General features: G+C 39.4%; 1 protein-coding gene across 2 annotated transcripts in view; it reads right to left on the reverse strand.

Moving 5' to 3' along the window:
• Window positions 1-6,379: 6,379 nt before the first annotated feature.
• The window catches only part of htr4 (5-hydroxytryptamine receptor 4), a 142,757-nt gene continuing 135,154 nt past the window's right edge, over window positions 6,380-13,982 (reverse strand). The window contains exon 8 of one of the 2 annotated variants that reach the window (XM_055643018.1): window positions 6,380-7,421. Coding sequence is in view for 1 of the 2 variants with exons in the window: in XM_055643017.1 (XP_055498992.1) it covers window positions 7,343-7,421 (79 nt within the window). In the remaining variant the exon portion in view is untranslated. The remainder of the gene's footprint in view (window positions 7,422-13,982) is intronic. The other variant, XM_055643017.1, reaches the window with a different exon arrangement.

A 13,982-nucleotide genomic window follows, 5' to 3' on the forward strand; every position in this document is an offset into this window, starting at 1 on the left:
CGGGATGGTCAAGGGAATCGACATTCCAACGATTTTACAGGAAACCGCTGATGGAACAGGACGTCTTTGCGGATACCATTTTAAAAACCGCAAAGTTATGATTTAAAGCCCATGGGAGCTATTTTTTGTTATAGTTAATAAACATTTCTTTTATAACTAAACAAACTTGTTGGTCTTTAGCTACCACTTCCTCCCTCGATAATCTTTCGGCAGTGAGTGATATAACTGTTACACGGTTTGAAATCACAGACCTTTGAAGTCTTCACGTAGTCACTCACGTGACTCCGAAGTAAAATAGTAAGATTAAACGAGTACTTACCAGTACGAAGTTTGATCTGTATTTTATGAGGAGTTACGATGAGGGATTACGTGCCCTCCGCTCCCACCCTAATTATATGGATCAAATTCGGACTAATGTCTCGTTGGTCTTTACTATCTTTACTTCAACTAGTGTCTATCTGTGATTCCACACCGCTGCTTGGAAGTATGCCGCGCCTGCGCGCTGGGTGGGTTCTTCACGTAATCCCTCATCGTAACTCCTCATAAAATACAGATCAAACTTCGTACTGGTAAGTACTCGTTTAATCTTACTATGTTAGTTTATGTCGGGTAAGCAGAGGGAAGATGTTTCCATTCACATGTGAGTCAAGGATCACCAGATGCACATTTAAAATTAAAGGCAAAAGATGGAAGAGTGATGTGTTGAACAGATTATTTCTTTGAATCAATCATGGTAGCTTTGAAATGTGATTATTTCCATTTTTTTCCTTGAGTGAAATGCAAAGCTGTTCATTTGTGTGTCACATTGATGGGTTTGCAATTACACATCTGATGTGAAATCAGTGTCAGATTCCCATCATGTAATGGTATTCTATTCGGCAGCACTGACATGGAAATGTCTTCATAATGTCCTGGCTTCAACCTAAGCTGGACATATCCAGAAAAACATTTTATGTGACAGAGCTTCCCATAATTATCCAGCACTTTCAAAAGCTATTGGATGGACAATTGAAGGGAAATAATTTATTGGATTTGGGGAAATTGCACAGCTATAGGACTGAATAGATTGCTTTATAACAACATAGCCTGGACTCGAAAGGCCAAAGACTCATTTATGCTGAAATAATTCTATGATTCCAATCTATATTCACGCTCAATGTTCTAATTACAGGGGACCACATACCAAAGCAGGCTCTTTCCCCTCAAGGCTGAAGCCTTCTCATCTCATTGTTCCCCTTATCTCCTGCACATTTGGTTCACAGTGGACTCAGTAAGTGACTGAGGTGCCTTCTTCTGAAACAGTACCAGATGCAACATTAATTGCACAGGTTACCTAAACATGATAGCTTAACAATACGATTATTTCAAGTTTTTTTCCCTTGAATGAAATACAAAACTATTCATTTGTGTGTCATATTGGATGTCTGACGGGTTTGCAATTATACGTCTGATGTGAATTCAGTGTCAGATTCCCATCACGTAATGGCATTCTCTTCGCCAGCACTGACATGGTAATTTGTTCACAATGTACAGGCTTCGACCAAAACTGGCCATATACAGAAAAACTGTTCATGTTCACATAGCTGCACATAATGGTCTAATTAAGGTGACAACTTTCCTCTCTATTCATGCTTCTTCTCCTATCCCTCATTCCCCTATGTCCCTAATCCCCACCTCTCCACATACACTTCCTCCCAGCACCTCCTCCTCCCTGTCTCTCTTCAACACCCAAATCCCCCCCCCCGCTCCCACTACTCCACCTCTCCCTCCACTTCCCCACCCCCCTCCCCACCCATTCCAATGCTTTCTCCTCCAGTGCTTCCTAGTGCTCAGGATAACTTAGGTATGGGAATGGCCACTCTGGTGTAATTTGCATTGGCATTTGTGAAATTTTAAATAAGGCATGAATTGATAACCAGGAGTGGGATCCTGAACATGGCTTTGGATACAGTCAGAAATGGAAGGCAGGGAATTAGTGAGAAAGTTTGGAGTAGTGGGAGGAAGATGAGAAAATAGGTGCTGATGATTCAGAGCTTCACAGTAGATCATTCTGTATGAACAGTCCAGTGGACAAGACTGATGAGAAGAGAGGTGGTTGGAATGGGATGTAATGGAGGGAGGTGAAGTAGAGGTTATAGAAAGAATTACCACTCTGGGATGGGATTATATTCAAGATGGTTTGGCTACGCGGTTCAACTGTAGGGCGGCCACGGTGTAACACTGGAGACCCGGGTTCAATCCGATCTACGGGTGCGATCTGTACGGAGTACGTTCTCCCCGTGACAGTGTGGGTTTTCTACGAGATCTTCTGTTTCCTCCTACACTCCAAAGACGTACAGGTTTGTAGGTTAATTGGCTTGGTATATGTGTAAATTATCCCTAGTGTGTGTAGGATAGTGTTAAATTGAAGGGGTCGCTGGTCGGTGCGGACTCGGCGGGCCAAAGGGCCTGTTTCCATGTTGTGTCTCTAAACTAATCTAATGAACTAAACATGAACAGTCTTCCTGCTGGGTATGGTTTATAGACCATTCCACCACATCTCTCCATCCCACATGACGATGAGGATATTTTTCCCCAAAGAATGGTGGGGATCTGGAAATCACTGCCTGACAGGAAAATAGGATCAGAAACCCTCTTCATTTTAAAAAGCCCTGGTTTAAACTCTTGAGGCACCATAATTCACAAGGTTACAGATTATTAAATGGAAAGTGTGATTGGCCAGGATGTCTGTGGTTTAGCAGAAGGTCCCTGAACTGTCCTGGTTTTCGTTACAGCATTACCCCTGAACTCTTGATTGGGTGCATTATTTGGAGTTAGCTTCTATCAACTCAGAGATGACTACCTCAGCATGACTACACTGCATTGTTAGAATGGTATTAGAAGTTATGCAACTTGGCTACTGAATTCACACTTCCCTCAGTCATATTAAGGCGAGCAGTGCCTAGCCTTAGTCTTCTGAACTCAGTTTTCCCCCCAACATCTAAAATAATAGTAAGATGTAGATGTAGTTCATTAATGCCCATGTCAGTTCCCATCACACTCTGCCTATACCATAAGAAAGCTTCTCTTTATCTTCATGCTTAATTACTCCAATACTCCAATCTGCCAGCCTCATGTCCTATTAAATGTGAGCATTATTTCAATGCTTGCAGATATAACCATATAACATATAACCATATGACAATTACAGCACGGAAACAGGCCATCTTGACCCTTCTAGTCCGTGCCGAACACGTATTCCCCCTAGTCCCATCTGCCTGCGCTCAGACCATAACCCTCCATTCCTTTCCCGTCCATATAACTATCCAATTTATTTTTAAATTATAAAAACGAACCTGCCTCCACCACCTTCACTGGAAGCTCATACCACACAGCCACCACTCTCTGAGTAAAGAAGTTCCCCCTCATGTTACCCCTAAACTTCTGTCCCTTAATTCTCAAGTCATGTCCCCTTGTTTGAATCTTCCCTACTCTCAGTGGGAAAAGCTTAACCACGTCAACTCTGTCTATCCCTCTCATCATTTTAAAAACCTCTATCAAGTCCCCCCTTAACCTTCTGCGCTCCAAAGAATAAAGCCCTAACTTGTTCAACCTTTCTCTGTAACTTAGTTGCTGAAACCCAGGCAACATTCTAGTAAATCTCCTCTGTACTCTCTCTATTTTGTTGACATCTTTCCTATAATTAGGCGACCAAAATTGTACACCATACTCCAAAATTGGCCTCACCAATGCCTTGTACAATTTTAACATTACATCCCAACTTCTATACTCAATGCTCTGATTTATAAAGGCCAGCACACCAAAAGCTTTCTTTACCACCCTATCTACATGAGATTCCACATTCAGGGAACTGTGCACAGTTATTCCCGGATCCCTCTGTTCACCTGCATTCTTCAATTCCCTACCATTTACCACGTACGTCCTATTTTGATTTGTCCTGCCAAGATGTAGCATGTAGATGATATCAGCATTAAACTCCATCTGCCATCTTTCAGCCCACTCTTCCAACTGGCATAAATCTCTCTGTAGTCTTTGAAACTCTACTTCATTACCCGCAACCCCACCTATCTTAGTATCATCTGCATACTTACTAATCCAATTTACCACACCATCATCCAGATCATTGATGTACATGACAAACAACAGTGGATCCAACACCGATCCCTGTGGCACCCCACTAGTCACTGGCCTCCAACCTGACAAACAATCATCCACCATTACTCTCTGGCATCTCCCATTCAGCCACTGTTGAATCCATCTTGCTACTCCACCATTAATACCCAACCATTGAACCTTCTTAACCAACCTTCCATGAGGAACCTTGTCAAAGGCCTTACTGAAGTCCATATATACAACATCCACTGCTTTACCCTCATCAATTTCCCCAGTAACCTCTTCAAAAAATTCAAGAAGATTAGTCAAACATGACCTTCCAGGCACAAATCCATGTTGACTGTTCCTAATCAGACCCTGTTTATCCAGATGCTTATATATATTATCTCTAAGTATCCTTTCCATTAATTTTCCCACCACTGACGTCAAACTAACAGGTCTATAATTGCTAGGTTTACTCTTAGACCCCCCTGTTAAACAATGGAACAACATGCGCAGTACGCCAATCCTCCGGCACTATTCCCGTTTATAATGACATTTGAAATATTTCTTTCATAGCCCCTGCTATTTCTACACTGACTTCCCTCAATGTCCTAGGGAATATCCTGTCCGGACCTGGAGACTTATTCACTTTTATATTTCTCAAAAGTGTCTGTACCTCCTCTTCTTTGAATCTCATAGTTTCCATAGCTACTCTACTTGTTTCCCTTACCTCACATAATTCAATATCCTTCTCCTTGGTGAATACCGAAGAAAATAAATTGTTCAATATCTCCCCCATCTCTTTTGGCTCTGCAGATAGCTGTCCACTCTGACTCTCTAATGGACCAATTTTATCCCTCGTTATCCCTTTGCTATTAATATAGCTGTAGAAACCCTTTGGATTTACTTTCACCTTACTTGCCAAAGCAACCTCATATCTTCTTTTAGCTTTTCTAATTTCTTTCTGAAGATTCTTTTTACATTCTTTATACTCCTCAAGCACCTCATTTACTCCATACTGCCTATAATCTTCACTGCCAGAGTCTTCACTGTTGCAAAACCAGTGGAGTGATCTCAAGGTAGTTCCTCGGATTATCCTGAGCAGTTGCAGTGGCAGTGGCTGCACTGTAAACTTGGGGAGCAGGATTGTTACTCTGGAGTTACTGCCTCTCAATTGAAGATTTGGTTAAATCACACAAGAGATGCTGAAAATTAACTGAGTAAGAATATCAATGAATAACTGGTGAGTTGATTTGCTTATATTGTTACTTAAAAAAAAATGTTATTTGTTTAAATATTTCCACATTGGTAATTTTGTAATGATAACATTTTAAGGGGAAATATTTTAGGACCAAGATGAGGAAAACTTTTTTCACACAGAGAGTGGTAAATCTGTGGAATTCTCTCCCGCAGAAGGTAGTTGAGGCTAGTTCATTGGCTATATTTAAGAGGGAGTTAGATGTGGCCCTTGTGGCTAAAGGGATCAGGGGGTATGGAGAGAAGGCAGGTACAGGATACTAAGTTGGATGATCAGCCATGATCATATTGAATGGCGGTGCAGGCTCGAAGGGCCGAATGGCCTACTCCTGTACCTATTTTCTATGTTTCTATGTTTCTATAATTATTGTAGATCTCTCTCTTTTTCCGAACCAAGTGTCCAATTTCCCTTGAAAACCATGGCTCTTTCCAATTTTTACTATTTCCTTTCAACCGAACAGGGACATAAAGATTCTGTACTCTTAAAATTTCCCTTTTAAATGTCCTCCATTTCTCTTCCACATCTTTCCCATAAAACAAACTGTCCCAATTTACTCCTTTTAAATCCTTTTGCATCTCCTCAAAGTTAGCCTTTCTCCAATCAAAAATCTCAAGCCTAGGTCCTGTTCTGACCCTCTCCATAATTATATTGAAACTAATGGTATTGTGATCACTGGTCCCGAACTGTTCCCCAACGCATACCTCTGCCACCTGACCCGTCTCATTTCCTAACAGGAGGTCCAGCACCGCCCCTTCTCTAGTAGGTACTTCTATGTATTGCTGCAAAAAACTATCCTGCACACATTTTACAAACTCCAACCCATCCAGCCCCTTTCAACCACTTGTGCAAGTTGTTTATTTTTCAGATACTAAACCTGCTGAGGAATATTATGACTTGAATGTTCAATTTCATATTTGAACAATATTCCATATCTGTCCAAGAGCAAACGGCCTTGCATCAAGAGTTCAAAATAATGTAAGCTGTTCAGACATTAAGACTTTTAAAAAGAAACATACAGATAAATGTATTTTATAATTTTAAATATTTATTTCTCTCCCAGCGGATTCAGCGACATTTGAAAAAAAGATATAGCTTACATTATTAAAGCTGTTACACAAAGAAACGATTCCTTAATGTGATGGAACAAATAAGCATTTTTGTTTCTCTGAAACTATTCCTATTTCATGATGTACATATATAATATAGTGTATACATGTATAGTTATAAGAATTTACATTCAATCAACATAAATAGCCAATTATTTTGAGTATTTCTACAAATATTATAATTGTATTTATATTCAATTTACATAAACTTGTTTTAGGTAATATCTATAAATGAAAGACGACCCAGTTAACTATTAAACACTGATTTATTTTCCAAAAACCGAGAGTGTTGGAATTAAGTAAAAACTTATGACTCAGTTGCTGCTAGTCAGTAATCTCTCCTGTCAATAAAACCAATACAGATTATAATTTACTGGGAGATTAGCCTCCTAAATTCCCTTCACAATGTGAAACATTTTCAAGGCAGCAGACAGCATTTGTGTTTTAAAGACATTTAAGACACATTTATCTGACTTGGCTTTAAAGCTTACAATTAATACATCCCATTTATCAAGCAGAAACCTGGCACATCAAGTAATTACGTGATCTTTGAGTTATAACACATAAATATACATTTTTGTTCTTTTCTCTACAGCTTTGTTCCACACATTTGGTTCCAAACAGTTGCCACTTGTAATAAGAAACTACAACACAAACTCTTCAACTTTGAGACTAATTCACACGCATTTCTTTTAGTAGCACACCTTATTCACAAAAAACAAATATTTACAAATTGCCTGCTCCAACCATGAAGGGCAATATTTCATTTGCGCATAATGGTGCTGTAAACATTTGGATTTTATTGGTAGGGGCCATGTTCTATGTGAGCAGAAGTGCTAATTCCAGTTTTGGGATAAGGCCAAACGTTGCGTCTTCAACGTGTTTAGATCATGATTTCTATACCAGTTCGGAGGGACAGATGTTCATGTTCCTGAAGATGGCCATTACGTAAAACTGTGTACCTATAAATAAACAAGAGAATTTTTTTTTAAAGAGCATAATTATCCTTTGTCACCTTGAACGTAAATTTCCTTGCAGCGTGTTATTAGAATCTTATATTCTGCTTCAATATGTAAATTATTTGTTCAAATTAGTGGTCAAAGAATGGTTAGATTTTGAAGATGTTGCTTGAGTGTAAACCTGATATTGCAAAAACAGCTTGATATTTAACTTTGTTGGTGTTGGTCTCAATTTAACAACAGCTCAGTAATTTGCAAATTGATATCCCAAAACTCTAGTTAGAATAGAATGCCGTTTATTGTCATTTAAACATAATGTTCAAACAAAATTACGTTCCTGCAGTCATTACAGCAAAAAACCAAAACACCCAATTAACACAATTCCACACAAACATCCATCACAGTGAATCTCCAAACACCTCATCACTGAGATGGAAGGCAAAAGTCTTATCTCTTCCCTGTTCTCTGTTCTTTATTCTTCTCCTGCAGTCAAGCAGTCAAACTGCTGCATTGAGCTGATCGAGGCTTTTGATGTTAAAGCCCCCAACGGGTGATGGTAAGTCCTGCAGCCGTTTAAGCCGCGCCAGGCGATGTAAGGCCCTGCTCCGGGTCGATTTAAACCCCTCGATTCGGGCGGGAGAAGTTGCCGTTGCGGGAGCTCCAAAAAGCGGTCTCCCGCCAGGGACCCGCGAGCTCCCGATGTTACCGTCCACAGGGCCTGCAGCCTCCGAACCTCCGAAGTTGGGTCACAGCCAGGCACCACCACAGGCTAACTTTCTTAGATACTTTACAAAGGATCTCCTGTTTCATTTGGTTAATTCAACATGATTTAATTTTCAGAAAGTAAGTAATTAAAAATAATAACTAAGATAGTATGAATGCAGATCAAATTAAACTTGTTTGTTTTATGAAATCAATGCTTCTTCGGCAGTAAAAAGTAAACACATGAATGGGTTATCAATTCATTACAAATATTACACAAACAATTTAAGTTTTGGCTTATGTTTGGCCACAAACAACAATGAGATTATGACTAAGCCAATTTATATTAGTGCTGTTGGGTTTGGAAAAAAATATTGAGGGAAGGGACAGCTGTGTTGCAACTCTGTGGAGAATTTCCTTGCTGATTTAAAACATGCCACAGTATCTGCAACAGCAATGCGAGGCAGTGCCACATTTTAACATCTTATCTGACAACCTACTTGCTCAAAACTGCAATGGGGTTCAAATTCACGCCACTCTGCATTAGCTGCTTTCACAACAATAGGCGGCATGGTGGCGCAGCGGTAGAGTTGCTGCCTTACAGCGCTGGAGAACTGGGTTTGATACCGACTAAGGTTGCTGTCTGAACAAAATTTTACATTCTCCCCGTGACAGCGTGGGTTTTCTCTGTGATCTTCGGTTTCCACCCACACTTCCAGACGTACAGGTTTGTAGGTTAATTGGCTTGGTATAAGTGTAAATTGTTCCTCGTGTATTAGGATCGTGTTCATATGTGGGGATCGCTGGTTGTTGCGGACTCAGTGGGCCGAAGGGCCTGTTTCCACGCTGTATCTCTAAACTAAACTAAACTAAACAATAGAATCATGGCTGCCCCATTAAATATATTCTATGTGACGTTCCAGGTCGAGACCCTTCTTCAGACTTGAAACAACACCCATTCCTTCTCTCCTTCTGTCCCGCTGAGTTACCCCAGCTTTTTGCGTCTGTCTTCGGTTTAAACCAGCATCTGCAGTTCCTCCCTACACATAAAATTATAGTTCTTCTTGAAGCAGGTTCAGAAATAACCCTTTCCACTTATAACCCGCATGATGAGTTAATTAATAATGTATTATTTCTTACATGATCTATGCTAATTTATGTATAAACCTTGCAAAACCTACCCCCTTTCTAAAACAAAATGTATTTTGATTTAAGTAATCTTTTATTACTCCAATTAAAATATTCATAGAGCATTGAAATTGATTGTCAGTTCCTGTATATGAATGTCATTAGTCTGGTGTGACTCAATTTGAACAACTTTTATATTTATTATGCTCCCCAGAAGCGGACCCATTACCCATCCTTCAACCGACCTCTACCCTGTCCCCTCATTAACCTTCTGCTGCAACCTAGCGATCAACCTTTTAGTCCAACACTCTACCTGTCACCTCGGCCAACTCTTCCACCAAAGGTGTAAGAAGGAACTGAAGATGCTGGTTTAAACCAAAGATAGAAACAAAGAGTTGGAGTAACTCAGCGGGACGGGCAGCATCTCTGGAGAGAAGGAATGGGTGATGTTTCGGGTCTGCAGTCTCGACCCTAAAAGTCATCCATTCCTTGTATCCAGAGATGCTGCCTGTCCCACTGAGTTACTCCAGCTTTTGTGTCTATCTTCCACCAAAGGCCTGGTCCAATCCATCTACAACCCACCACTGCTGCCATCTACTGCCACCACTGAACCCGACCTCTAATTTAATTACATCATAACCTCTTTTCTAATCCCTACTTTTTTTTATCATGGCTTAATTATCTTCCTTTCAATTCATGACCGTGGCCTTAAAACTCAAGGCCCATACTTTGGCATTCCATTTATTAAGGTTCCGTTGAGTGCTTCCAAACTTTCTGAACACTCCTGTAAGCTTTTGCAAGTGCATTCTCCCAGTGGGCTCGTCATGTAATCATACAGTAAGGCAGAAACGTGCCTCACTTATCTAGTACTAATGCTGATTTAACTGCTCACTGAATCTGTGTCGAGGTAAACCTAATCTGGAACCATTCAATTTAGTTGGTAGGAATGGGACCAAGTAACTTGGTATACTTCAAAGTTGTGAATTGTTTAACATTGCTTTTAAATTATTTTATTTTTTGGAATGTTTTTAGTTATTTCACTGATTGCTAATGGTTTTTGAATGTGTTAAACATGCAGAAGCAGTCCTTGTCCTTGATAATCTTGCTAATTCATATCAGATCTGGATGGCTTTGCAGAGGACGTTCATACCAGATCAGGAAAAAGCAATTGCATTATTTTGACAGTTGCTGCAGTCGCAACAAGTTGTGACCCATATTGTTAGCCACAACATTGAGCTCTAAAAAGGCACATTGGCATCATATCAGCATTTCATGTTAATTTGTACTTCTACTTAATCTGCATATGTCTAATTGGATAGATGGTTAGTGCCCTTTGCAATGTGGCTGTTGGAAAAATTCTTGGTATAACTAATTGTATGCACTTACAACATAAAGCTAGTTGCAAATTACCATGCAAGAACTAAGTTGCATAGTAGCTGCATGTGTAGTTAGAGCAGGTGCTAGAATTAAACTGGACTCTGAGAAGGTAAGTTATTTTTGTCAATCTCAGTAAAATTGCAAGCACAGTGAAATAACGTGTCATTTTATTATTTATGGCTAAATAGGCTGCATTGGTTTCTGACTACTCGAAACAATGAGATACAGGTTTGTAGGCTAATTGTCTTGGTATAATTGAAAATTATCTCCAGTGTGTGTAGGATAGCGTAAGTGTGTGGGGATTGCTGGTCAGTGAGGACTCAGTGGGCCAAAAGGCCTGTTTCCGTGCTGTATCTCTAAACTAAACTAAAACTTCTTTCACACAATAACATAACATATGGTATTTTATTCATGGTATAAACTGGTTGACAGAGGTTTGGATGAGTTTTCTGGGGAGCATCTGGCATTAAAAATTAAGCATTCACATCATGTGCAATGCCACTAGATGTCTTTCAATGGGAAGAGACCATCAACAGTGAAGTCTGTCACATCGCTGCAGATATTAGTGTTTAGGTGGAAGAATCCTGAACACTTCGTAGTCAATTTGAACTGTTGTGTATCCTATCGCTACTTCCTCTTTCCTCAGAACAAAAAAATTGAAGTATCCTTCTAGACCCACACTCTGGAATAAATAAACAGAGCCTGGAGAAAAATAAACAACTACACACTCCAGTAAGTACACGGTGGTGCAAAGGTAGAGTTGCTGCCTTACAGCGCTTGCAGTACCGGAGACCCGGGTTTGATCCCAACTATGTGTGCTGTCTGTACGGAGTTTGTACGTTCTCCCCATGACTGCTTGGTTTTTCTCTGAGATCTTCAGTTTCCTCCCACACTCCAAATACGTATAGGTTTGTAGGTTAATTGGCTTGGTTTATGTGTAAATTGTCCCTAGTGTGCGTAGGATGGTGTGAGTGTGTGGGTTGGTGGGGACTCGGTGGGCCAAAGAGCCTGTTTCTGTGCTGTATCTCTAAACTGAACTAAAAAAGTAAACATATTTACCATACTAGACCCATAGGTCCTGTTTATTGACAGTTACCAAGCCCCTCCAAGCTCCTTTCCAACATATTAATAAAGTCTTCACTTACTTTTGCAAGGAACTTCGAGTGCTCCAGGCTTGACTCTGTGGTTTGTATCTATGAATAAGTCTACAAGAATTGATATATATGCCAGATATTTGCTCATCTATTTTATCATTGCCTAAAATTGGTGTGGTAGAGTGATAAACATTTTCACCACTCACAGCATAAAATTTATAGTTTCTGGCAGCAATATTTCTAAAAGGCAAAAGATAATTGTCTAATCTTGCAGAGACTAGTCGGAGAAATGACAGAGCTAATGTAAATGCAAAATTTTTCATGGAAAACATTTGATCAGTCATTTGTTACAAAAAATTGCACATGGAGTAGCAATGTTACAATATTTTGAGATTTAAAAAATCAAGTCTGTAATTTATCCCATCAGATAAAGCATAAAAAGAAGTTTAATTTGACACCTAATTCACTTTCATATCTCAAGTATTTAAAAGGTTATGGCCATTTTCATACTCGGAAATTAGCATCTTGTTCCCTATTGATTTTCTATGGACATAACAAAAAAGCTGAGATCGTGTGCAGTCAAAAGCCCATAACCTTCTTAAAAATTAAGAGAACTGAATGAAATTTTCAGTTATCATAGATTGAACCATTCTGAAACAAATATAAAATAATCTTACTCGGATGACCTGAAATTAAAGCATATAATTAGTTAGTTACCCACTTGTAGCTAATTTCAAACTTCAATTACTAGATCTAAACATCTATCCATTTCTTAATAAATGATTAACATTTTAAATAGCCTAAGTGTCCAAATAATATTCACAAATAATTCACAATAAAACATGATTTTTAAATCTCATTTACATTAAAATTATAGGCCAAATGGAAGGAATTTAGTGTTCAATTGCTGTAAATTAAAGTCCATTTTAAATCAGCTTTCTAGTGGGTTCCTGTGAACGCGCTGGTTTAGAACGTTCACATTGTGGTAGATTTGTGCCCTCAAATGCCCAGAAAAATACTTCGGGATATAATGGGCCCAAAATTAGCTACTTGCAATATTAAACTTTGTATAAAGTGATCTTAAGAAGCCCTTTTTAATGTAAAAATATACTGCTACCCTTCAGATTTCTGCTCTATAGACCCAGCTGGTTGCGAGCCGTCGGTGTTTTAGAGGTTAATTTTTAAACTACTATAGCACTTAGGAAAAACTCGTAAAACTAATAATAGCTCATGTGAGGGAACCTACCAGCGAATTTTCGTTAATAATTAACTAGGCTGAACAAACTCGATTTGAACAGCCTAGAGAAAATCGCGTTTTAAACCCGCCCCGCTCTAAACGGCGCCAAAATCGAGCACACGGGCTGGGGCAGATTTTCAGCGACGCTTCAGGTACACTTTGCAACATACCTACATGGAGTTAAGGGAAATGTGTACATACCGAGAGAAAAATGATTGTGAAAAACAAAAATATGGTTTGTAAGATAAGTTGCCGATTTGTTATCAACTATTTGTACAAGATGAATTCATCCTGCTTTTTTTCAGGGAGTGGGTCGCTGGTAGGATTGGTGATTATTGCCCGTCTCTAATTGCCCTTGAAAAGGGTACAACGAGCAAACTTCACAAATTTTGCAAATCATTATTGGTGTACATAATCCCATAATGATAGTTGTGGAATTCTAGGATTTGCACTCAGCAATGATGATGGATTGGCACAGATTTCCAAGGCAGATAATGTGTGACTTGAAGAGATATCTAAACTTCCTGGGAATTTGATTTTTTCTCCCAGATATGAAACATTTCCCTTTCAGCTACTCAGCCAGCTTGAGACTCATGTGAGCATCAACCTTCATCTTATTTGTTTACTGCTTCAGCATCTATATTACTAAAAGTCTGATCTTGACCACTTCGTGTTGTTCTGTATATTGATTTTAGAAAAAACGCTGCCACTTACGGCTGTAAATTTTGGCCATCTTACTCAGGATCCCCCTCCGCTGCGCAGGACAAGAGGATTTTTCCCAACGATGAAAAAGAGTTATTAGTGTTAAAAAATATTGAGATTCTCTCTCCTGAAGGCCACGCCTCTTCTGGAGGGACTATAAATGTGTTGAGTGCCTCAGTCAGTCTCTGCAAGATGGGGGAGCGAGATGGTCACATCTCTCAATCTGAGCTGCGAATAACACTGAACACATGTGTACTAAACTGTGAGTGGTTTTACTGACCTGTCAGTGCCCTTAATGTGGTTTGAAAATATAGTTTTGAAATG

The sequence above is a fragment of the Leucoraja erinacea genome, chromosome 11, assembly GCF_028641065.1.
Source record: "Leucoraja erinacea ecotype New England chromosome 11, Leri_hhj_1, whole genome shotgun sequence".
Lineage (NCBI taxonomy): Eukaryota > Metazoa > Chordata > Chondrichthyes > Rajiformes > Rajidae > Leucoraja > Leucoraja erinaceus.